Raw genomic sequence first — 26,956 nt, 5'->3', positions numbered from 1 at the left:
CGACTCCATTATAACGCCATTTTTACAAAATTAAATTAAACAATACTTTAAATTTTTATTGTTTACTTAAGTATTATCGTAAGTAGATTTGTATTTAAATTAATTAATTAATTTATTCTTCAAAACACTTGTATCTTACTTCATATTTTATAGTAATCCCTCATTATATCGCGCTGGATTTCGAGGTCTGTGATTGGATGGCAGTAAAAATTCCTATTGAATTTCTACTGGCATCCAATCATCGATCTTGTCTAAAGAGTATTTTTATATTTGGAAGACGGAAACAGCGCGATATATCGAATGAGCGATATAACAAGGGGTTTGTTATATCGCTCCCGATCTTTCTCTTACGAGAATTAACTCCAGCATCGGATGTAACACAAAAATTTCAAATTAGGATGATATTTATTGTTACAATGGCTTTTATTCTAGCAATTTGTTTTTCATTGTTTTCCGATTCTTCTCCCAATTTTCCATTTGTCTTCTTTTACGACGTGGTCGACGCCAGATTTCTCTCGTCTTAAGTACCCGATGCTATGTAATAACCCTAATATATCGATAAGAAGTTAATAAATTGATGGCAATCTGGTGTCCTTATCGTTCGTCGTCCCTCTATTTGTCTTCTATCGTTCAACAGTTTGAAAAATGAACACTTCCTTTCTTCTAAATCACTTCCAAATCGTTATTGCTACAATAGCAATAGTAATGACTAATCACAATAGAGTCCGTGTTATTGTATTCTGTTATTGTTCTCACAGTATTCCCCACACTAAAAATGGGATGTACGGAAAAGAAATTTTGTCATTAAACACTTTCTATTTACGAAATTATTCAAGTTAAATATCTTTAAATGCAACTGTTCTTACTAGGAATTGTTTTACCCACTATTAAGGCTCCTATTTAGGTGTTACAAACGTGAAGAAAACCTCTACTTTGACACTTTTTTCACGGAAAACTCCATTTCGTTGGCATAACGCGAACCCACGACTACGAGCTTTCAGTGGTTTTCCTTGGCAAAGCGCAAATCCACTACTACTGTGTTCGGTGGTTTTATCCACTCGGCCACTAATGGATCTCGAGAAAAATTAAGAATTTGTGTGTTAATAATAGTCTGTCAGCTTTGGGGATCCTACTCGCCCCTTTTGGGCCTGGCCGAATCCATAATGGACTTGGTAAAGGAGCCCTCTTAGTGCCCACAGGGAGGAGAGAATTAAAAAAATGCAGCAGGTTTTTTTTCGAAAATGATCAAAAGATAAATTGCTAACAACTTTTTATAAAAGAAACGACGTATTTTAAAAGAATTCTTGGGAAAATGGAACCATTATAACTTTTTTTTTATATTTTTGAGCACGTTCTTCTCGAATTATTCAAAATTCTGGACACGTTTTGTTCGTCTCAGAAGATTCAATTCCATTTAAGATTAAAAATATTCTCCAAATTAAGAAAAATGCCTCGATATTTTATCATTTTAAGCACCTATGACTTTTCTTTAGTCTAAACACAAGGCAAAATACAGAAATGCAGGCCTAGGAATGTCCTGTGTTCCACTTCTGACATCGTCTACACAGCGATTTTGACGTCATTCCACGACGGCTGGCCACGTGAAATTTTCCTTATAACGTTTTCTAAGTACAGTACATATTAACTGCATGGCCCTTGATTTGAAAGTAGCATTTTTCTTATTAATCATAATAAATAAAATTGTAAGTGGCGCCATCTGTTGTTATAAAAATCATGTTAATTTTAACTCAGAGATCCTTTTTTTGCAAGCCTATTACGGTTCGGCCAGGCTCACATTGGGGCCGCCCGAGTGGTGTGGAACGGGGAGGCCCGACACATCCTGACAGGCAAGAATTTTTAGGTCGTAGTTCTCGATGACAGGATCCAATATGGCTGATTGACCCGCTTTTTTATTCCTATAAGGGAGTAATGCAAATTGGTGACCTGCAGGGGCCTCCCAGATGCTTTATAGAAAAGTGGCCCCTATTTAGGTGTTAACAATCGTGAGAAAACCCCAAAAAATCCACGTGGCCAGGCGCAAACCTACGGACCAGTTTTCAGTAGACTCGGAAGGTGTACCCCATCCAAATAATGCAAATAAGAACTTGTAATGCAAAAATGAGGAAAAAGTTTTAATAATTCGTTAAAAAAGAATCTCATTCGATAATGTACATAAATTTTTATTGTAAAACTTTCATAAATCAGCCTGTATGATGATGCTAACACAACGTCCTTCTTTCCTCCTGATTGTAACTCCGTTTCACCGTACGAACACGTCTGTGTTCCGAAAACTCGAATTATCCCTATAAAGAGAGAGAAGAAATTAGAAAAATTTTTATAAAATTATTTAAATGTTATTTAGAAAATTGCTTTTTATTAAAATAAGTAAAAAGTGAATAACGTAAATTATTAAAACGCATTTCCTTATCAAATAATTTTTTTTTTTTTTAATTTAATACATTTTCCTGTTTTAAAATGTAAATTTGTCCTTAGAGCTCGTTCCTCTAATTTCCCCCCCCCTCGTTCTTTTATATTTAAAATATTTCTTGTGGAATAAATTTGAATATCTGATTTATAATTTATCCATTTTTTTTTATTACAGACATTACAAAATTTGAATTAATACAATTGAAATATAAAATGAAGATAATATTTCTTATTCTTTCCTCTCTGTGGACACTGTGAGGACCTTTTTAGCAAGCCATGGGTTCGGCCAGGCCCACAATGGGACTGGGGGCCCGAAATATCCGGATTCAAAAATTCCCAGGGTTTTCGACCCGCCCGGGTTTCCAGAGCAGTTCCTAATCGCTCGATTAGTATGAATTAGGAGTATACTTTAGAATTGTTTCCTTCCATTCCTATTAATCACGATTAGCAGAAATAGAAGAGAATAATTTTCAGGCTGCACCCCAGGAAGTAAATTAAAAAAAAAAAAAAAAAACAAAAGCACTGATTTTTCCACATTGCAATGCTGATTTTTGCATACTTTGAAAGGGTTAAAGGGTCTTTTGGAATAAAAAGCAATGTTACAATCATACTTCGCATTTGTGCTAAGTCGAAGATGTCCATACAACTGACAAACTATTCCTATATAAATATTTTGGCCATCTGAAAATAGCAATTTAATCTTGATAATTCATATTTTACTTGATGCCCTTGAAACATCCTTCATTTTGACAAAGACTACGTATTTACAGCATTGCATCTTACTATCTCACAATCAATTTGTCTGATTTCAATTGAGGTCAGAGCGTCGAATATACAAAGGTCTATTACAGTATACTCACATCAAGAATATAGTATATTCCTTAAGTTTGTTTGTTTGTTTTGGCAACGTTATGGCAAGGCAACACTTGGGCAATCTGCCTAAGAGGGATGCCTTCCAGCAGGTCTTTTTAAGGGTAACTGGCCCCTATTCAGGCGTTACAGACACAGAGAAAATCCTGAAAACTCCACGTGGCCAGCCCGTCCTGGTGAGGCGCAAACCCATTACCAAACTCTCGGTGTTTAGGGAATGGAACCGCTTGGCCACTTATTCCTTAAGAAAATCAACTCCAAAAAACCAATAGGCATTAAATTGGAGCAACTGGAGCACCAACAGGAAATTTTCCAGGGTGAGGCAAAGCTTAGAGACAATTAAATCAATAAATTTTTATTTAATTGTTTAATTTTTGGGGGTTTTTAAGACAGATAAAGATCCCATGATCGAGGTGTAAAGTTACGTATCCAAATCACTTTTACGATTATAATTTGTGGAATTTTTTATTCTATCCTGGAGAGGAGCTAGTGCCTCTGCAGATGCCCATACCTTTTGAGATCATCCAATCAGAATCCATAGCAGTAACTAATCTTGATTATTTCTATGGATTCGGCATACATACAATTATGTATCATTTTAATGGAAGTAACACTTAATCAGTTTGATATCAACCGATTATTCCACTAAACTCTAGAAAAAGGAACAATGATAATGTGAAATTCATAATTCTATAAGAAGAAATGTTAATCTGCTGAAAAGATTCCCTTTTCTAGCAAATGGTTTCTCACTAATCAAATTGTTCCTGTCAGCACTTAATAAGAAAGGCACTTCAATTTAAAACTACTTTCATTACAATCAGTACCACTGGCTCCTGTATTTTTGATAAATATTTGGATTTCATTTTAAATAGATCACCCTGCAAAAGCAAAATCTGCAAGATAAATCAAAGAAATAAGATAGACGAGTTCTGCTACACTTTGCTTTGCAAAAACAACTACCATCACTATAGGATAAGGCCATTAAATATTTTGTAGTATGAACAAAGTCCTCTTTCTTCTGAAATATTTTCCCTTATTCAGCAAACTAATGATGTAATTCTTTTAAACCATTTATGGATTTCAATTATATTTCACATCTACCTTGCAACAAAATTTAATGCTCTCTTATTGTTTCATCATTAAAGACAGCTAAAATTTGCATTCGTGTAAATAGTTCATAACTTCACAAGAAAAATAAACAAACTTAAAGCAAGAAATCAGATTCTACAGAAGAGATTCAAGATTGAATTTAGTACCATTCGTTCTACTTTTCAGTTGCTTCCCATTTTTTCAGTTTTAATTAGATTCTAAAACAAAGCCTTTACTTAAAACATACAGGTAGCCCTCGGTTTACGCCGGTTCACAATAACGCCGCTGCGCAATTCGCCGTTTTGAGGTGTAATTCCCCGATTTTCCCTATGCTAGACTGATTTTCATTTCAGTGTTGACGTATTTACCGAGCCGTGACATTTTACATTCATTAAAACAAAGATTTTTATTAAATATATTTATTTTTTCTTTTTAATATTATTGGGTATGTATATATTTGCATTAAATTAATATTAAAATACTACACGTTTAGGTACCCACGAGTCAAGATATTAAACTTAATAGTCCAATAAATGGCATCCGAATCCATAGCGCCAATGAATGTATCCCGTATCAGTTCATTCAGGAAAACACCTTACGATGCAATGGCACTGCCGGCAATCACAAATTATCGTTAGTGAGACAAATCTACTTCTCGTTGGCCAGACGATATTTATCTCTCCTTAGCCACCTTGAATTTTCCCGTTCAAACTGACCGACTCAAAGCAAAGACACTGATTGGTCGACCACCGGTCGACCAATCAGTGTCTTCGCTCATCTGTAGCTCTACATTGGGTTAACGTATCCTTTCAACTAAGGAAAGTTTGACGGATGAAGTTTGTGAGTTAGACAATGTTGGGTGCGAAGTGCAAATGTAAAAAGGAGCATCATATTTGAACATATTCCGAAATTCTTAATGAAAGAAATCAAAAATGTAAACAATTAAAGATGGATACTTTTTTCCGAAAAATGTAAGAAATTCGAAACTAAAATTTTTAAATAAAAACATTTTACTTTATTTTATGATAAAATACAAATTAAAAATTTATATGTATTTTGTATTATATTGTATTAATAAACAAAATTATTAGCTTATTTTTCACTTATGTAGAACCTAACCCTATACTTCACTGTAAATACTGGTTTGTTTTACGCCGATTCAATTTGCGCCGGCTTTTTAGGAACGGAACTGCGATGTAAACTGAGGGCTACCTGTACTTCCTATAAACAGTTTTTAACAGCATTAGTGCTCTGGGTTTTTCTTTTATGATTCAGGTTTGGCAAGCAGGTAGAGTATATTCGCATCTTACAAGAATTTCAATGTAGAATCATTATTTGCAGAGGCATCAGCATCAAAAATGTACAAATAATATCCAAAATATTGTAGAGAGAGGTTGAAGTAAAATCAATTTGTCAAATTAATACCATAATTATAACTTTTATACTACTATAAACAGATACATCATATTAGTTAGCATTCCAAATTGTAATTGTTGAATTACGAAATTTCTGTTGTTTACCTCTAAAGTCAGAAAAAATGTTGATGCATATAAATAAGATTTAAATGAAAGATAAGTGTAAATTACTTGATGCACCTTTAATAGTGAAATTTTTAAAAAAGAGCACTATGTTTTGGACCAAATTAATGGGTCATCCTCGGTCATTTGATTCTTAATAAAACAGGCTGGGCGCCCATGAAACTTTCCCTTTTCATCCCCTTTCCTATCTCGCTTTACTCTTTCCCCTTCGCCTCTTCCCTTAACTACCTTTCCTCTACTCTTCTTCACACTCGGGCAATACCAATGAGTAGTCCAGAGTTTTCATCCCCTTTATGAAAATGAAAATGTATTGGTACACCAGTTAAAAGACGAGTGCTAATTTTAGAAGAAAGGGCAAAGAAATAATATCCCATAAAGTAAGTGAGCAGGGAGAAGGGCTACAATGGCAACAGTTAATGTAAAAGAATCAGGAGATACTGCCAGGCGGGGAGATAAGTGTAACTGAACAATGAAATTATTGTTTATAAATGACACATTCAATTCATTATCTGTAATTGATAGGTACTGAATTCAAATTGCATTTACATAAGTTATTCACAGATACTTATTCCACATTTCCTATTGCATCAAAATATTTTTTAATTATAATACTGTATTTTGTTTCATGCTAAACAAAAAATGTACATTTATTATTAATGTATCATAACAACATTCACATTTCATTACTTTCCATATTAATCTCTACTAAATGCTTATAAGTATTTATTTTAAAAAATGTGTGCAATAAATTCTGTAATGGAAGAGGGAGAAACCCTCAATTATAATGATTAAAATTTGGTACACCATAACCATAGAGACACTGATTACTATTGTTTCTATTTTTAATAAAAACTCCTTTATATAATAACATTAGTAAAAGTTAATTCTTTTGCCAAGTAAAACCATAAAAATATCAACTTTATATTATTACTAGCTGTAAGGACCCGCTTCACTAGGTTTTTATTTGTATGTAATATAGTTTTTTTTTTATATATAAAAGACTGTTTTTCTCAGTAATCTAGAATCTAGCTGCAAGGACCCGCTTCGCTGGGCAAAAAGTAACAATAGTGAAGATTAAGATAATTACATTATAGCCAATCTTACCCATTTTCACAGAATGCAAGAATTAGGTCCCCCATTTCCAGACTAATTAGAGAATTTTTACGAGTCTAAAAATATGTTCGATTTCCCGCGCAAAAAACCGCCTGTAAATCTTGCATGCCGCTTTATATTAACACTTCCTTTGTTACTCAACACTTCCATTGTTAACACTTCTATTGTTGACACTTCCATTGTTACACATCTTCGAAGTCAACCACTTTCAACCCCATATCTCCCACACCCTTATAGCATAGAATGCAAGAATTAGGTCCCCTGTTTCCAGACTAATTAGTACATTTTTACGTCCAGTCAAACAAACTATTTTCAATTTGATCAATTTTCTGTAACGTTTACAATCGTTCTATAATCGAACCAATTTGAATTTAAAACGGTTCGAACATTTTTAAAATCGAAATAGAAAATCTTCGAAGTCAACCACTTTAATACCCCATATCTCCCGCACCCTTATAGCTATCGAGACGCAACCACCATAGTGCACAAATGGAGACTTGGGGCTACTACCATATGCAAACACAATTCATGTGCGATGTGTAGTTTTGGCCGAAAAGTGAAATATAGGGACACACACGTCCATTTATATATATATATATTATCTTATTTACACATGTACTGTATATTGCAGGAACAATCTAAACAGCTTGTTTAATTAGTAATTAGTTTTTACAACACCTCCAAACTATCGCAGTGTTTCTAATAGAGCAAAAACATCTCTTGAGAGTGAAGATAAATTTTCGAAAAAAAAAAAATTTGTTAGTTTTAAAAAATATTAAAAGCAGTTACCTCATACTATTATTATGCGTCTTGTACTCCATAATCGTGTTGGGTGGGAGATTAAGAACACGTTTCAGTGTGTCTCTTATTCGAATAGTAGTAGCTTGGTCACTTGAAGTTTTATTCCATACTGAAATAATATCTTCCTGAAAGATTAAAAAATTTTTGAGTCAGTATCTCGTGAACCAAAAATTTGCTTAAAAATTAAATATGAACTCTTTAAATGGATAAATATGTCACAAATTAAAGGATTACATTCCAAAACTTAGTCAACCCAATGCATTCACTGACAAAGTGCTGAAAGACAACTGTAGGTATGATGAAATATTTGTGTCAAAAATGCAAGCATGTTTTCGATACATGCTCAACCTGGATTTGGAAAGCCTCTATATATGACATGTATAGAGAATTATTGTGAGAAGTTGAAGAAAGTAGTAATCAATACAAAAAAGATGCGCAAAAGAAGAGCTTGTAAAAGCATATGTATAAAGCAACAGAGTGAAAGAATTCTACAAGAAGTTTAAGAAGGACCTACCAGAAAAAGTCACAGTGTCTTTTGATTGTCAGCAAACCAGATGCTTCCAAAACCAACTCTTTTGAAAGCGGCTGGTGGGGCAGGACAATAGAAGTTTTTATGTACATCAAGTTGTTATTTCAGACTTACTAAATCCTAGACTTACATTTTCCCACAAAATTGAGTTTGTGAAATGGATTGTGCAAATCTAATCCTATTTTCTTTCTAGGTATGGTTATATTCATGGGTGGACCAAGATGGTAAAACTTCTGGTTATGTTGAACACATGATCTTATTATATCTGGCAGGAAATGAACAACTCAAAGCATCAATTAGGTGGCATTAGCTTTTCTACACCACATGCTTGATCTGCAGCATCAGCTCTCAGATCATATCAGAAAAGTCAGATTGTTTTCTGATAGCACAGCATTAAAGAACAAAAACCACATAATACTGTACTGTTCTGGCTTGCTACATATTAGAAATGTAGTTGAGAAATATGTTTTGTGTAATATGTTTTGAGTACATGAATATAGTTTTATGCCCTCAGGTTGTCTCTTTGGATTAACAGAAAAAAATTGTTACCATCATTGTAAGATTTTGATACTCGTTGATTATTGTATTATCATGTCATAACACTATAATGTCTTCAGATATGGCACAGATTGAAATATGTAAGACTTTAAATCACTTGCTCAAGACTGGTATGAAGCCATATAACTCTGTTTAAGTTTTCTGACCAGAACATTATACAATTTGTGAAGCAGAAAGTTAGTAAGACTACACTATGTCAGTTCATTGTATCATAGGGAAACACTAAAGTTCCTATTTTGTGTAAAGGCAAAAAGTTTGCTGCTCTTTCTAAGGCAAGCAAGCCCTTTATCAAAAGAAAATAGACCCATATGAAAATGCAAAATATGTGCAAAAACTACAATATGTTCTCAAGTGGATATTGTACCACAACTCCAATCTGTAATGTGTTTATGATATTTTAGATGCAAAAACTTATGTAGTATTTTGTCGTGGTTTATTCCACAAAGGATTTCTATGATGATGAAAGAATTTTTATCTGAACATGCTAAAACACACAAATCTCTGATGTTTGGAATATAATGAATTATACAAATAAAAGAAACCACTGTTAAGTGTAATATAAACATTTGATCAATGCATTTAATCAGTCTCAATCATATCATTACTGCAGTGTAATCACAAAATACCCTTAAATGCAAATTTATACATGTAAATTTTGTAATCTGGTGGACATAAACTTTTGTCTTCACAATTTTCTAAATTGTAGCCAATGTATATTTATTATATAGCAATTAAATTTTCCAAAAAAATTCAAATGTAAAGAGAATTACTAAACAAAATGAATCAATATAAAAAATGTTTATTTTTATATTTATGAAATTTGCTATGAATAAAACCTTTTTTATAAACCTATAGTATTTTATCTATCTGTATCATTTCAAAATTATTAATTTTTTTCTAATAGATTTTATATAAAAATTACCATATTCTAGCATTTATAATGAAGTTTCTTAACTATGGAAATCCCTAGAATTCAAAGAAAAAGGATCTCAACTGTTAGTAAACAAAAAAATCTTACTACTGTAATAATGTCATGTTCACTCTCTTTCCTACTTAAGGGATAAAATCATTTTTATTCAATCACATTAATATTTCAGAAAGATAAATACGTGTAGTAATATTTGACAGACATTAAATCACACTGATGCATTGCAATTACAATAATTTATTGCAATTTATTCTTAAGAAGACACGGAATGTACCTTGCTACAGATATTCATTTTAAACTCATTTGTTAATATTTTTCAATCTGATAATACTTTAAAACTTTTAATCAATGAAAAAATATAATTTACCTGATAGCGTATTGATATTACAGCACCGCAGATTTCTTCTCCAACCATAAACTGTTCTCCTAATATTGCAAGTATTAAATTTTCCCAACAACGAGAAGCTAATCCTTTTCTCAATCGGACAATCCATTTTCCTCCATCTCTATTTGCCTCATCCTAGAATTATGTCAAACGTTTAACAAAACTTTTATCATAAAAAAAAATCATAATTCTCTTATATATATATATGAATATTGAAGAATGAAAATGAACAAATATCTGAGAATTTTAAAGTTTTGAGTTCTAAAATGGTTTCTTTTTATGAGATTTCTCTTGATAATGAATATGAAGTCTGAAAGTACTTGATTAATGTTGATTAATACCAAATGATCTGCCAGATTGCATCGGACTATGCTATGACTACATTCAATAACTACATACTGAGTAATTCAGCCTATAAGAAAAGAATCAAACCAGAGTGGGGACTCAAACCCGCAACTCCCCGGGAAGAGTAACTGGCAACACATTCACACAGTAAGAGGGTGGTGTTACTCAAATTACTCAATATGCAATTATTGAATGTAGCCATAACATAGCCTGGTAACCACCTGGCATATCATTTGGTGCCAATACAGGTAGCCCTTGGTTTACGCCACAGTTCCATTCTTACAAAAGCCAGTGCAAACTGAATCGGCATAAAATGAACCCATATTTACAGTGCAGTATAGGGTTAGGTTCTACATAAGTGAAAAATAAGCAAATAATTTTTTTATTAATACAATATAATACAAAATACATATAAATTTAATTTTTATAAATGTATTTTATCATAAAACAAAGTGAAATGTTTTTATTAAAAAATTTTAGTTTTAGATCTCTTACATTTTTCGGAAAAAAGTATCCATCTTTAATTGTTTACATTTTTGTTTTTTTTTCATTAACAATTTCAGAATATGGTCAAATGGATGTGATAATCCTCTTTTTTACATTTACACTTTGCTCCCAATCATTGTCTAACTTTCCATAGTTGAAAAGATACACTTTAGATCAGCCGTTTTCATAATTCTTGGAGTTTCTTCTTCATCGTTCTTCTCTATATTGGGTCCGCAGCTAATTCAAATCTAACGGTTCGTGGAATGTTCTCTATTGGTCTAGATCTGACCAATCGCAACAAGCCACGATTCTGCCACAACATGTGGTGTCTTAGTAAACTCGTATCTAGCTAGGATTGGTCAAATCTGGACAAAATCTAGTCAAATCTAGCCTGGGGAATTACACAGCGAAACAGCGAATTGTGCAGCGGCGTAAACCGAGGGCTACCTGTACTTTTACTTTTTAATAATGGGAACCATTCACTTATCGATTACAGCATTATCTTATTGTTTAATGTTAATTACTGAAAAATTAGTGTCTTGTTTTATGCCTGTAAATTGCGGCACAATCTAGAAGATAAATACAAGGCTTTCAGAACTATCACAATTGTTTTAAATATCTTTTTAGACTATTATTTATAGACAAAGTAATGTCATCTCAATTATGGTTTTTTTTTTTATTGTCTATTTTCAGTATTATTCTCTTGCATAACTTAAGTTTTAACTGAAATATAATTAAATCAGAATTTTCTTTTGTTCCGTATAATCGGCAGATTTATCAATTTGAAATAAACTGTAAATTTAAAAAAGTTCTGTTGTAATATACTTACTTCCCACATCGGTTTAATTCCGTATTTAAATAAATGAAAATCTCCATAAGCTCCGAGATCGGACGGCCGAACTAAATGGCTATATAATAACCAGAATTTTTCCACCTAAATAATTGAAATTTGTAATAATAATTAAATTTTTTAAATATATATGTATATTAATAAAATATTCTAAAATATGTTTTTAAATAAGTTCTAAGAATTTTATTTCATTAAATTAAATAATGTCATAAATTAATCTATAAAAAATAAGTAAAACAAAAATGTTCTCTCTTCATTTCTTCAGTTAAACATAGAGTTCAATGTTATCTGAATGTGTCAAAAGCTACTTTATAGTCCAATAATTTTATCATCATCATTGTCCGATTACTAGCAGTAAATCAAGATTACAAATAAATTAGTTTAATTAACAAAGCAAACTTAAATTAATAAATAAATGATGATTGCAACAATCCTTAAACTTTTAGGTGGCCACTTTTGCAGTTCAATACTTAGCACCCTACTGTATTTGATCATTTTGTCATAAAAACTATTTTTAGATTGAAGTTATATATACGTATGCACCAATTCACATGCTACTTTGGCTTATATTAAGACACGAAATTTCTTCCAGTTTGACACTAGAAACTCGCAATTTATTTAAAAACTGTGTTGACATTACAGTACTTTCATTTGGTGGATAAAAAGGACAGTGCACTCCAGGAAACAACTTTGTAGACATCGACATTATCAGCTTGTTTAAATAGTGATTGTGTGCAAACTTCTGCTGATAGTAAATTTTCAAAAATGTCAATTGAAATATTAGAACTGATAATGAAACAGTTTAGCCACAAAAAATCATTTAATCTTAATAAAAATAATGTATATATTATTAACTGTCCACAAAAACACCTTTATCAGTGTTGTGTTCGTTACAAATATCCACTAACATTTTCGACCTCCACTGAGGTCTCCCTTGACCGTTAGAACGATGTCGTCCGAGATGTAAATATTACACGTATCACGTTTCATCCCTCTGCTTGTCCCCGTTCGAATTCTTCGAATAGGTATCTCCACTCCTGCACGATCGTCTCTCTGTCTTTTAAGTTGATACAGGTGCCCCCAACATTGGCTTTACAGATCTCCCAGTCCTCCAGGTGACGGATATGATCAATTTGAAATGCCTGTCTGATTAATTTTGTGTTCGGGAAGTCCACCCAAATTTCAGGGTTGCTAATGTACGCCGTCAAGGCGGTGGTGTGCCTGTTATTTTTAATGTCTGATTGATGGTCGCGTAACCATTTTTATGTTGAGCACACAGTAGAACCAATATAAACTAAGTTTCTTTGGAATCTATCATCCCTGATAGGAATGGAGTAAACTCCTGGGGCTCTGTTGAGATCTATCGCGTCTTTAGCATTGCGCAGCAGGTTATAAATAGTGCCGGTCCTCCTGTACACGATCTTTGTGTGATTATGGCAAGCAATCTCCCTGTATAGGGGGTCCAAATGTTGGTTGAACTGGATGACAGTGTTATAGTTGGAAGATGTTTGTGTATATATTATTAAACTGACATGGCAAATTTCTCATAAAAAGCTTCTCATTCTACAAATTGTACCAATCTATTTAAAATAACCTATATATTTGGTAAAATTTTAATTTAATAGTTAATTAACATTTATTGACTAAACGAACAATGAATTTTTTTTAATTATGTTGTCGATCAATCAGCGTTGTGCTAACTGAATAAAAACACGCTGATCGACAATTTAAATACACAGCCAGAGTGCCATTTTAATGGTTAAGTTTGACAGCAAGTTATTAGCGGTGTCCGTCTATTTAAATAGTCAACTCTTCCATGGAACTAATCGATTAGTTTTAATGGGTGTCTAGCATTTGAATACTTTCATTCAAATAAAAAGTAACTGAATAAATTTCAGTTAGTTTGTAAGAAATGATAGCATGTATTCATGCTTTTATTCATTTTTTAATCAATTAAACAAGCAATTACACTTTTTTAACGCAGGTGCTCTCAAGGTTGTTGACATATTAATGAGCTTTACAATTCTGTTTCGCTATATTGTAATTGCTCACGTAAACTAATACATCTTTATTTCTCTCATTACATATAAGTTTTTAAAGGTTTTGTACTTTTAAAACTTATAAATAAAACAAAGATTTTTAAATGTGTCTTATACTCAATATAGCTGTGAAGTTTGTTCCTGTTTTTATTTAAACAATGAATTATACTGTACATTATTACATGTGTAGAGATCTCTAACTTATTGTTTAAATTTTTACAAGTAAAATTTACAAATAATTTTTGGTAATTTTGTATGATATGTAAACAGACAGTTTGAAAAAAGCTTTTTTTTTGTATTATTGAATGAACAAAGTCATAATTAATTTCAAATAAATGCAAAGTGTTACATTTCCTTAATTTCAAAACAGCTATGGCTTAAAATAAATTGTCGCTTATAATTATTTTTTTTATTAATAAGAAAACCCTTATTACTAAACACACTCAACTGCTGCGGAAGATGATGATAACACTGAAATGAAAATAAAGTGTCTCAAGGAAGAGAAACTGGTAAAAAACATGAAGGTCCATTTGTTCATCTTTATAGTTTTAGTGACTTGTAGGGCCTGATGATAAAGATATGATAAAATTTAATATTTAACTTTACTTCTATTATATCTAAAAAAGGTTATATTCAAATGAGATATGAAATTGGAGTTGATATTACTAGACAATGTTATCACTTTCTTAATTGAACACAAATTGCATGATGCAAATACTTTGTCATTGTTGTCAATTTTAATTAACACCTGTAGAAGGTATTATACTTTCATTTTGATCACCAATTAGACATTTAAGAGAAGCACACAGTTCATCCACGCTGTCTGTATGCACACTAGTCAACACACTATTCGTAAGTCTCTTTTCATTAAATTTATATACAATGAACAAAATGCCACTCTTTTTAATAAACTTGTCTAGTCTATTGTGCTCCTCTCAACATGGACTGTGCCCAGTTAATCGTTATTCAAAATCGCAAATTGAATAGCATTTTAAAAATACTTTTCTTTAAACACTTTGAACAGAGTTTTCAACAAATTACATTAAATGGTTTTATTCAATTAAAACTATTGTCTCACCTCTTGAATTGAACTGATTATTCCGAATAATAATACAGGTAGCCCTTGGTTTACGCCAGCTCAATTTACGCTGATTCACAATAATGCCGCTGCACAATTCGCTGTTTTGTGGTGTAATTTCCTGATTTTTCCTATGCTAGACTGATTTTCATTTCAGTGTTGACGTATTTACCGAGCCGCGACATTGTACATTCGTTAAAACAAAGACTTTTATTGAATATATTTATTTTTTCTGTTTAATATTATTGGCTATGTATACATTTGCATTAAATTAATATTAAAATACTACATGTTTAGGTACCCATAAGTCAAGTTATGAAACTTAATAGTTCAATAAACGGCATCAGAATCCATAGCACCAATGAATGTATCCTGTATCAGTTCGTTCAGGAAAACACCTTACAACACAGTAAGGTGTTTTCGGCAATCACAAACTATCGTTAGTGAGACAAATCTACTTCTCGTTGGCCAGACGATATCTAACTCTCCTTAGCCACCTTGAATTTTCCCGCTCAAACTGACCTTATATATGCGCTATGGCAACCGGTGGTCGACCAATCAGTGTCTCCGCTCGTCTGTAGCTCTACGTCGGGTTAATGTATCCTTTCAACTATGGAAAGTTTGACGGATGAACTTTGTGAGTTAGACAATGATTGGGAGCGAAGTGCAAATGTAAAAAGGAGCATCATTGCATCCATTCGACCATATTCCAAAATTCTCAATGAAAGAAAACAAAAATGTAAACAATTAAAGATGGATACTTTTTTCCGAAAAATGTAAGAGATCTAAAACTAAAATTTTTTAATAAAAACATTTCACTTTGTTTTATGATAAAATACATTTATAAAAATTAAATTTATATGTATTTTGTATTATATTGTATTAATAAAAAAATTATTTGCTTATTTTTCACTTATGTAGAACCTAACCCTATACTGCACTGTAAATATGGGTTCATTTTATGCCGATTCAGTTTGCACTGGCTTTTGTAAGAATGGAACTGTGGCGTAAACCAAGGGCTACCTGTATTGGCACCAAATGATATGCCAGGTGGTTACCAGGCTATGTTATGGCTACATTCAATAATTGCATATTGAGTAATTTGAGTAACACCACCCTCTTACTGTGTGAATGTGTTGCCAGTTACTCTTCCCGGGGAGTTGCGGGTTTGAGTCCCCACTCTGGTTTGATTCTTTTCTTATAGGCTGAATTACTCAGTATGTAGTTATTGAATGTAGTCATAGCATAGTCCGATGCAATCTGGCAGATCATTTGGTATTAATCAACATTAATCAAGTACTTTCAGACTTCATATTCATTATCAAGAGAAATCTCATAAAAAGAAACCATTTTAGAACTCAAAACTTTAAAATTCTCAGATATTTGTTCATTTTCATTCTTCAATATTCATATATATATATAAGAGAATTATGATTTTTTTTTATGATAAAAGTTTTGTTAAACGTTTGACATAATTCTAGGATGAGGCAAATAGAGATGGAGGAAAATGGATTGTCCGATTGAGAAAAGGATTAGCTTCTCGTTGTTGGGAAAATTTAATACTTGCAATATTAGGAGAACAGTTTATGGTTGGAGAAGAAATCTGCGGTGCTGTAATATCAATACGCTATCAGGTAAATTATATTTTTTCATTGATTAAAAGTTTTAAAGTATTATCAGATTGAAAAATATTAACAAATGAGTTTAAAATGAATATCTGTAGCAAGGTACATTCCGTGTCTTCTTAAGAATAAATTGCAATAAATTATTGTAATTGCAATGCATCAGTGTGATTTAATGTCTGTCAAATATTACTACACGTATTTATCTTTCTGAAATATTAATGTGATTGAATAAAAATGATTTTATCCCTTAAGTAGGAAAGAGAGTGAACATGACATTATTNTAATTTTAAAAATTTTTGTTCTAAATTTTGATTTAAATATTTATATTCTATACATGGAACGTATCTGTTCCATTTTCGTTTTTTTAGACCTGAGGATGGCCTGTTAATCAGGTTGAAAGCGTTTGTGTTTAAAATATATAATTCTCAGCAAAATTAAGGTGTTCTAATATATATATTCCATCAGACATTGTTAATCTAACAGTTCAGAATGTGAGAAAATAGAATATAGGTTTTGGGAATGCCATACATTTTAAATGTCAGGAACAAACATCACATTTTACACACAGAATCCCTGGAAATATATAAATCAGTACATTGTGGCCATCCATTAACTATCTTACAAACAGAGAGAATGGTACATTTCTCTCTATCCTTGAGTTCAGGGAGACATTTATTTATTTTATGTTTTTATTGTATTTATTTATGTTGTTTTATCGTATTTCATTTTTGTTACAATTTGATATTCCCAAAACCAAACACTTGAATTACATTGTTTAATGGAATATTTGTAAATCCGAAGATGATTTCTTAATAAGACTGAAAATGTTAGTTGTTAAGATGTTCTTACTGCTCGAAAGAATTGTTAATAATAAAAATGTTTTAACAAATTACTAATTTAAAACTGCTTACTGTATTGAAAACCCCAACAAGTTTTAATGTCTGATCGTACGATTGTATGTTGCCTTGTTTTCCAGGAGAACGTCGTGAAAACCAAAGACCATACGTAAACTGCAGTTTATGTTCTTTTGGGTCGGCTTCTGTTATCAGTGCCTAAAACAATTTTTTTTTTTAATTTTTATATTAAAAACATTCATCATCATATTAATTTTATTTAAAATTTCATTTATTTAAATTAAATTAACTTAAAAATTTATTCTTAAAGGCTATATTGTATGTATGGCTTATAAACGTGACATGGATTACAATTTGTACAAGAGTAAGCAAAAGCCTACATTGATGCCAATTCATCAAAAGAAGTGGTTTGCATAGACTAGAGACCACCTGCCTTGGATGGCAGAGGGTGATTCGGTCTGATGAGTCGCACTTTCCAGTCCTATATGAAAATTTCAGATGTAGAGTCATCTATCGGCCAAATAAAGGACTTACCCAAAACCGTGTGAAGCAGGAAGTCAAGTTTCTGAGCACAATTTAAGTGTGGCAGGTGTTTTAGGTATTCTGGCATTAGTGATTTGGTTCCATATGATAGGACTGTCAATGTACAATGCTACAAGGCAACTTTTCAACAGCATTTTCTGCCTTCTATGGTTCATCTTTGGCTAGAGGAAAATGCACTCTTCCAGCAAGACCTCACAAAGCTGCATACTGCACACTCCAATAGTGCTTGGCTTTACAAAATTGAGTCCAAGTCCTGGACTGAGTTCCAAATTCTCTCAATCTGAACACCAATCAAAGACCTTTTGACTTGTCCTCAAGAAAGAGGTGCAAAAATGCAAGCCTCATACAAAAGATCAGTTGAAGATGGTTCTTCAAGAAGTTTGGACTACATTCCACAGTATCTTTGCCATGCCTATGTCACACTGATGCTTAGGTGAGTTGCTGACATTTATGCTAAAAAGGGAGGACCCACAAAGTGGTAATTATATGCAAATTCCAAGTGTGCAAAAATTTATTGCCTCCAATTTTTTGGAGGAATAATGCTTTTAGGAATGTATGGAGATGTCTGTTACAGTGATTGAGTCATCCATAGCTCAAATAGAGTACTTTATTAACCAAGTTTAATTTCAAATGCAAACAAGTTCAGTTTTTTTACCATTTATAACAACCGTGAATGAGGTGTACATATATTTATTGCCAGAGGAATAATGTAACAAGAGGTACTTGTCACATCAAGAGTATTTGTAGAAATGTACTGATTTAACGTACGAGTAATAACTGACTTTATCAGATGCACTTTCTATCACTACTGTGTTACAGTATTATACTCACATTTCTTTTCCAAACTTAATCCACAAAACTACAGGTGTTTAAGGGAAATACCTTATATAATCAATGAAATGTTTCTGATCTTAATATAATAAAATTCATCTTATAACCAAACATTCTACTTTTAACATTTCCAAATTACAAATAATTGGTGTTGTTATTGAACTGTATATTGGCAATATACAGTTCAATAGCAAGACACAAAACAAATGATAGTCAGTTGTGCCAAGTCTGGGCTGTAAAGTGGATGAGGTAGAACATCCACACCCAGACTGGTCAGCTTCTCTAGTCATCTTTGCTGTATATTCTTACAAATTGTCATGGTAGCATCGGACTTTGTCAATTTTTGGAAGAAGTCCTTGGTGAAGATTTTGGTGTTCAAATAATCCAGTTGTTTACAGTAAAGTTCTTTTATGATAGTGATGTTAGTTGGCTCCATTGTGATGATGCCAAACAAATATAGATCATTACCTTCTTCTGCATGATTTGCCCTTTAACATTTGTAACAGCTGGTTGACTTTTGTTTACTCACAAATGCTTTTACAAATGCTTTGCAAGTGAGACTCTGAATCATAACTGCATTATGGCCACTTTTGAAGTAATAGAGACAGCATGCAAATATATTCTTTTGAAAGTTTTGTATTATCAGACATTGCTGATGTGTCTATTTCCAATGAAATATGTGATGAAATGCCCTTTGGTTACTACACTTATTTACCCATATCAAATGTTATAAATTATTTTTTTCCAGTCTTTTCTAGGAAAAATCAAAATGTCTAAATTTCATCTTTACAATCTGATTAAAAAAAATGCAGCAAGATTTCTTCTTTTGGTGCCCTATCAGTTTTGGATGTTGCCTGTCATCATGGCTATCATATTCCTATTGCTAGCTGTTCTCAACAGTTCTGAAGGTATTTCACACCACTCCCTTGGGTTTCTCAGTCATGAGATTCGATGTCGTCCTGGTCCTCTTTTTTCAGTTGTATAATGAGTTGTAGGATTCAGTACTTGACACCATCATGTGGCCGAAGTATTCCAACTTTCTTTGTTTAATGGCGTTGAACAGTTCATGTTTTTCCATTCATTGCAATATTTCTACATTGGTCACATGTTCTAACCAGGATACTCGTAGAAGCCTTTGGTAAATCCATATTTCAAAGTAATGTACATATTTTTTGCCTGCATTTCCCAATAGTCTCTCTGATCTTGAGCAAATTGAAGAAATCGTGTTTTTCTGGTATTCTTCTATCTGTGCACAATTCAGTAATATGATCTTCCTTTACAGTTCTTATTTCTCATCAGATAATCTTTTGTATTTCATCATATTTGGTTTTATCTCAATTTTTGAAAGTTCTTCTTAAATCCATTAAGTGGATTATATTATCAATCATCCATTCTTTCTTCTTGTTCTTTCATTCTCTTCTGCAGAAATGCTTATTGCTAACTTTCTGGATGTCTCTCTTAATTTCTTCCATTTATCTTCTACAGATGTTCTCTCTTGATATGTTGTCATCTTTTCTAATTCCTCTTGTACTGTCTGTCTTATTGTTGCTCTTTGTACTTGCTATATATCTTTAAGGATGGTAATGTCATGGCCAGTTTTATGTCATAGATGCTGGTGGTAAACCAATGGGTTGTGGTCTGATGATAGGTCTTGGTTGCAGTGATGCTGCTACAAAATCTTTTATTTATCAGAATAGTCTATTTGATTTCTGATGATGTTATCTGGTCTATCTGCTGGAGATTTTCAGGTTAAAGAATTCTGGGAGGCAGTTTGAACCAGTTGTTGGTGATCACCATATTCTCCTCTTTGCAAAACTGTACGAGGTGAGTCCCTCTTTCATTTCTTTCTCCAAGACCATGGGGTCCGACAATAGTTATCTCCTTGCCCTGTCCAACTTTTGCATTGAAATTTCCCAGTATTATCGCGATCTCACTTTTCTTTGTGTGTTTTAGCACTGCCTTGATCTAATTTCTGCTGATTGTATACAAATCGCATACTTTGCAACTATTAAAACATTGTGTCTGTACCCCCTTTGCTGTACACACTCGCAAACTTGTCATGTTTGTTTTTATACTGTTTCACTGAACATATTTTGTCTTGTCACTGTATTGTTACTTGTTCAACAATTATGATGCAGACGCTCAATAATCCGACATGTCCCTTCAATCTTTCCCTCCCTACTTACAATCACTTTCTCTCCTAATTTCAACTTCATCACTTCTAATTTCTTACAGGTAAAGTCTGTGCACATACAGACAACCTCTCTACTCTTTTAATGTAATGTAATGCTGATTGTATTTTTACGTTCTCTAATATATAAGAGATGCAAATTAATACAAAGTTATCAAGTTGGCAAGATCGCAACTGTTGAATTCCCTTTATGGTTAAATTATAGATGAATCATATTGCCTCCGAGGAATTCCTATATTTAGCAGAATTCAACCAAAATATTGAAGAAATAACATCGTCACAGTTCATTCTTATCCTTTTTGACGAAGACATTGTCTAAGACTTATGATCAATCGAAGTTTTAAAAGTAAAAAATGAAAACTAAATTTAAACAGTAATTTTTATAGAAATTTGCATATTCTAGGTACGAATGAAGAAGAAATCCTCAATGTCATCAAATAAATCAATTTTTNACATAAAAGGGCATATTGCAAAAGATCAGTAATTTGGAAGGAAATTCAAAAATGACTTAACAATATTTAGGTAAATAAACAAAAGGATCGCTGCAAACGATTAGGGTTTCAGAAGGGCGATATCGCAAATGTCACACATTGACCATCGGTTACTTCGACTTTACTCCTAAAGGCAAGGTCTCCGACAAGGACCCGACCACCACATTCAGAGTTATATTTGTACCAACGATTACACTCAACAACAAAAGCAAAGAATAATACAAATTGGGTCGCACGAAGATTTAAACCGGGGGTGACAAACAGGCAGTCTGCGGATGGACACGGCCCATCAAGGCTTCGCATCCGGCCTTTGGCCCAGACTATTTCATTTCTAAAAATCAACATTTCTAACATCTCGTGGGGATTAAAACAGAAGAAATTCAAATGTCTAACTGTTTACGTAAGTCGTAAAGGCCCGGCAACAAAAGGGCCTTCGTCAGAGCCTTTTCTTTTAATCACAGTACGTCTGGGTTTACCGAATAATATTGAATACGGCACGCATCACGCACACATCTATTCAACCGACCCTTTGTCGCGTTTGAGTTTGAGACCACCAATTTAAACAAAATCTTTTACAACAAATCTAACTTATTCAAGCTATGAGGTCAGTTGATATGTACTACAATAAACAGAGCCCGCAGAAGATTTTTCGGGGCCACAGAAAAGTTATTACAGCAAGAAAGTATTTATCATCAAATCATCTTAGAAATTTGAAAGTGAGGGACCCTTCCGGGCTCCAAGGCCCAAACAAACGACATCACAATAGTAAATATTCGAACTGAAGAGAGTCATCAATTTCCCGCGAATGAATGAAATCGATTAGAAAGTTCAAACGATGCGAACACGTGACCAGACATTCAGCAAATTTAAATTTGAGAATGAATTATGACGTAATTTCAAAATACAAACACGAGTGTAACGAGGAAATGGCACGATTGTCACATCGTACTTTACAAAAAAACCCACCTCACCCACTTAAAATATTTCGCTGGTTTCTTAACAACTTCCGCGAAGTAAAACCACGTGGATAAATCCAAAGCGTAACGTTTACCGGAAATTAACAAAGTTAAAAAATAATTTTGGAATCGGTTCGAGCAAAATTACTTACGCTTCGAATTTGTTATTCATGACGTCGTCTACGGAAACCATTAGAATTTTTTCTACAGAACGGTCGCTAGTGGCCACGAGAGTGCAGACGCCAACTAATTGAAAGTGTTGCCAACCGATGCGATAAATTAAATACGCAATAAATCCGCAACCGGATATAGATAATTAACGTTCAGTAATTAAATAATATTATTTTTATGTTTTCCGTGTTTTTTTTAAGTCTAAATCAAATAGTAAATAATTTATTTTTTATTTCCGAGTGAAATATTTCTTGCACTTCGTCTACCAGGCCGGATGGCCGAACAGCTATTAGAGCGGCAGGCTGAAACCTCTGAGAGACTCGAAATAGAACCTAGACGGGTCGAAAAGTTTACACGAAGGCGCTATCACGCCGTGGTATTGTAATTAACGGAGGTTACAAAAGAAACTGTTTAATTAATGTATCTTCTATTCTGATGTTTCAAAAGTTTTAACAGAGAAATAAATTAAGCAGTATAGGTTTTGGTTTATTTCCTTACGGCAACGCGACACACGGGCGATCTGCCGAGAGGACGTTTTCCCAAAAAAGTTGTATGGGAAACTGGCCCCTATTTAGGTATTACTAACGTGAAGAAACAGTGGAAAACTCCACGTGGCCAGCTCGTTGGCCAAGCCCGAACCCGCGATCAACTACTAATGTTCAGTGGTTTTGTCTACTCGGACACCGGTGCCCTTTAAACAATACAAATGAGTAGGATCAACACGGGTCCTTTATAGGGATAATTTTCACAAGTATTGTTGATTTGTCTTTCGAGACTTTATAAAATTTTTTACTCTTTCCACTATTCGTAAACCAGGACTTTTCTCTAGGCCTATTACGGTTTTCGTCCTCCCCATTGTGGGTTTGGCCCACTCCTTACCGTGTATACCAGCCTTTACTGTATTTACTATAATTCTTTTTATTATTAAAACAAACAAAGGCATTCTAGACTGTCTATATGCAGAGGTTGAAAGACATAGTTACAGTGCAATCTTAAAATCTTTTTGCAGTGAGTGGGAAAACAGGAGGAGCTTCTAGAACAAACTAAAGTAACAACAGACTGGATGTCAAAAGAGTTAAAGTAAGTTTCAACATCAGCACTTGACTAAGCTATATTGGTATGGCTGAAGCCACTGCAAAGAGACTTTGCAATAACATTGTATATTTTTAATATTATAACAAATTAATACCAATTTTCAATAAAAGCATTTCATCATGTTCTCAAAAAAGGATTTTAAATCAAAATATATAAACATTACATTATATTTAAAAANTGTTTAAATTATTTAATTAAAATTATAATTATTAAATTTGACATGTGATGACGCCTAACGCCTAACTCTAATTCCAAATTATCTTAAATTATTATCATCAATATAGCCGCTTCTAGCCCATTAATTCGGCTTTGGTTGCTTTAAATATTTTAAATCAATGTTTTATAACTAACACACTAAACATTCTAAAATATTTGGTGCTTTATAGAGGAATGCTTCATTTTCTATCACACATATTTGATTTATAATAGCACAATAAGTGTGAAAGTTCTTAGTGCTATTCCAAATGTTCTTTAATTGCAAAAATTGCTTAGTAAATATGTATTAAATTAGTTGAATTTTTGAATACAGACACCTTCTCTTAAGGCTGGTATACATGATAAGGAAATCCTCAAAGGATGTGCTTAACAGACGAAAAAAACTTGGATATAACTGGCTGGATCGAACACACTGCCTTGATCTAATTTCTGCTGATTGTATACAAATCGCATACTTTGCAACTATTAAAACATTGTGTCTGTACCCCCTTTGCTGTACACACTCACAAACTTGTCATGTTTGTTTTTATACTGTTTCACTGAACATATTTTGTCTTGTCACTGTATTTTTACTTGTTCAACAATTATGATGCAGACGCTCAATAATCCGACATGTCCCTTCAATCTTTCCCTCCCTACTTACAATCACTTTCTCTCCTAATTTCAACTTCATCACTTCTAATTTCTTACAGGTAAAGTCTGTGCACATACAGACAACCTCTCTACTCTTTTAATGTAATGTAATGCTGATTGTATTTTTACGNGAGGAGCTTCTAGAACAAACTAAAGTAACAACAGACTGGATGTCAAAAGAGTTAAAGTAAGTTTCAACATCAGCACTTGACTAAGCTATATTGGTATGGCTGAAGCCACTGCAAAGAGACTTTGCAATAACATTGTATATTTTTAATATTATAACAAATTAATACCAATTTTCAATAAAAGCATTTCATCATGTTCTCAAAAAAGGATTTTAAATCAAAATATATAAACATTACATTATATTTAAAAAAAGCATATTAAACTTTAAATTATTAAACCAATATTTAATAATTTAAAGACCATTTATAGTATATATGACTTTACATTCTACTTTTAGGAACAAACCTCAGTAGGGTTATTCAATTGTAAAACAAAGATAGAAAAACAAACTAAAATACATAAATTCTATAAAATATTCCTTCAAATATTTCTTTGCAAATGAATTAAGTATAACATACAAGTCACCAAAAGCCTGAATGTACACAAATTAAAACTTAACACCATGTATAGAGTCTTCCAGCAAATAATATGTATTGAAATCAAATTGTCCCAAGAAAAAGGCCAGAAATTTGAATTTTTGGTCTCTTTTGGAGGGCCTGCATCAAGCATTGATCATTACGCAACGTTCTGTAACAATCAACACTTGATGCAGGCCCCGAAAGATGCCAAAAATATTATTTGCCGTATGTTGTTTAATTTTAATTCAAATTCAGTATAGTCTATGTAATGGTTGACCATTAATAGAAATGCTCAAAAACAATGTGAGGAACACAGTTTTTATTTATAGAAATATTTTCATTCTTCAAGCAATTTTTAAAACAGTTAAAATTAGGATTAATAACAAATAGGCTTTAATCCATTCATATAATTAAAATAATTAAAATTTACAATTTATCATCATCCAAGACAGCACACCTTAAGATTTAATACCAAATTTATATAAACATGCTTTAATAGGAGAAACTAAAATCATCATTTATAATTTTACATTCACATAAAAGGGCATATTGCAAAAGATCAGTAATTTGGAAGGAAATTCAAAAATGACTTAACAATATTTAGGTAAATAAACAAAAGGATCGCTGCAAACGATTAGGGTTTCAGAAGGGCGATATCGCAAATGTCACACATTGACCATCGGTTACTTCGACTTTACTCCTAAAGGCAAGGTCTCCGACAAGGACCCGACCACCACATTCAGAGTTATATTTGTACCAACGATTACACTCAACAACAAAAGCAAAGAATAATACAAATTGGGTCGCACGAAGATTTAAACCGGGGGTGACAAACAGGCAGTCTGCGGATGGACACGGCCCATCAAGGCTTCGCATCCGGCCTTTGGCCCAGACTATTTCATTTCTAAAAATCAACATTTCTAACATCTCGTGGGGATTAAAACAGAAGAAATTCAAATGTCTAACTGTTTACGTAAGTCGTAAAGGCCCGGCAACAAAAGGGCCTTCGTCAGAGCCTTTTCTTTTAATCACAGTACGTCTGGGTTTACCGAATAATATTGAATACGGCACGCATCACGCACACATCTATTCAACCGACCCTTTGTCGCGTTTGAGTTCGAGACCGCCAATTTAAACAAAATCTTTTACAACAAATCTAACTTATTCAAGCTATGAGGTCAGTTGATATGTACTACAATAAACAGAGCCCGCAGAAGATTTTTCGGGGCCACAGAAAAGTTATTACAGCAAGAAAGTATTTATCATCAAATCATCTTAGAAATTTGAAAGTGAGGGACCCTTCCGGGCACCAAGGCCCAAACAAACGACATCACAATAGTAAATATTCGAACTGAAGAGAGTCATCAATTTCCCGCGAATGAATGAAATCGATTAGAAAGTTCAAACGATGCGAACACGTGACCAGACATTCAGCAAATTTAAATTTGAGAATGAATTATGACGTAATTTCAAAATACAAACACGAGTGTAACGAGGAAATGGCACGATTGTCACATCGTACTTTACAAAAAAACCCACCTCACCCACTTAAAATATTTCGCTGGTTTCTTAACAACTTCCGCGAAGTAAAACCACGTGGATAAATCCAAAGCGTAACGTTTACCGGAAATTAACAAAGTTAAAAAATAATTTTGGAATCGTTTCGAGCAAAATTACTTACGCTTCGAATTTGTTATTCATGACGTCGTCTACGGAAACCATTAGAA

General features: G+C 32.9%; 1 protein-coding gene across 1 annotated transcript; it reads right to left on the bottom strand.

Moving 5' to 3' along the window:
• Window positions 1-2,105: 2,105 nt before the first annotated feature.
• LOC111640833 (eukaryotic translation initiation factor 4E type 2-like) lies at window positions 2,106-21,105 on the bottom strand. Its single transcript, XM_023386902.1, has 6 exons — window positions 21,076-21,105; window positions 17,573-17,713; window positions 11,899-12,003; window positions 10,221-10,373; window positions 7,827-7,963; window positions 2,106-2,303 (listed from the first exon to the last, which is right to left on the bottom strand). Exons 1-6 carry the CDS (start codon window positions 21,103-21,105, stop codon window positions 2,261-2,263), a joined length of 609 nt encoding a protein of 202 aa, XP_023242670.1. The 3' UTR covers window positions 2,106-2,260.
• Window positions 21,106-26,956: the final 5,851 nt, after the last annotated feature.

This window comes from Centruroides sculpturatus, unplaced genomic scaffold (genome assembly GCF_000671375.1).
Source record: "Centruroides sculpturatus isolate CEXI.00-Female unplaced genomic scaffold, Cexi_2.0 scaffold1491, whole genome shotgun sequence".
NCBI classification, from domain to species: Eukaryota; Metazoa; Arthropoda; class Arachnida; order Scorpiones; family Buthidae; genus Centruroides; species Centruroides sculpturatus.
Note: the sequence above shows the minus strand (reverse complement) of the source record. Positions and strands in the feature narration are given on the sequence as shown.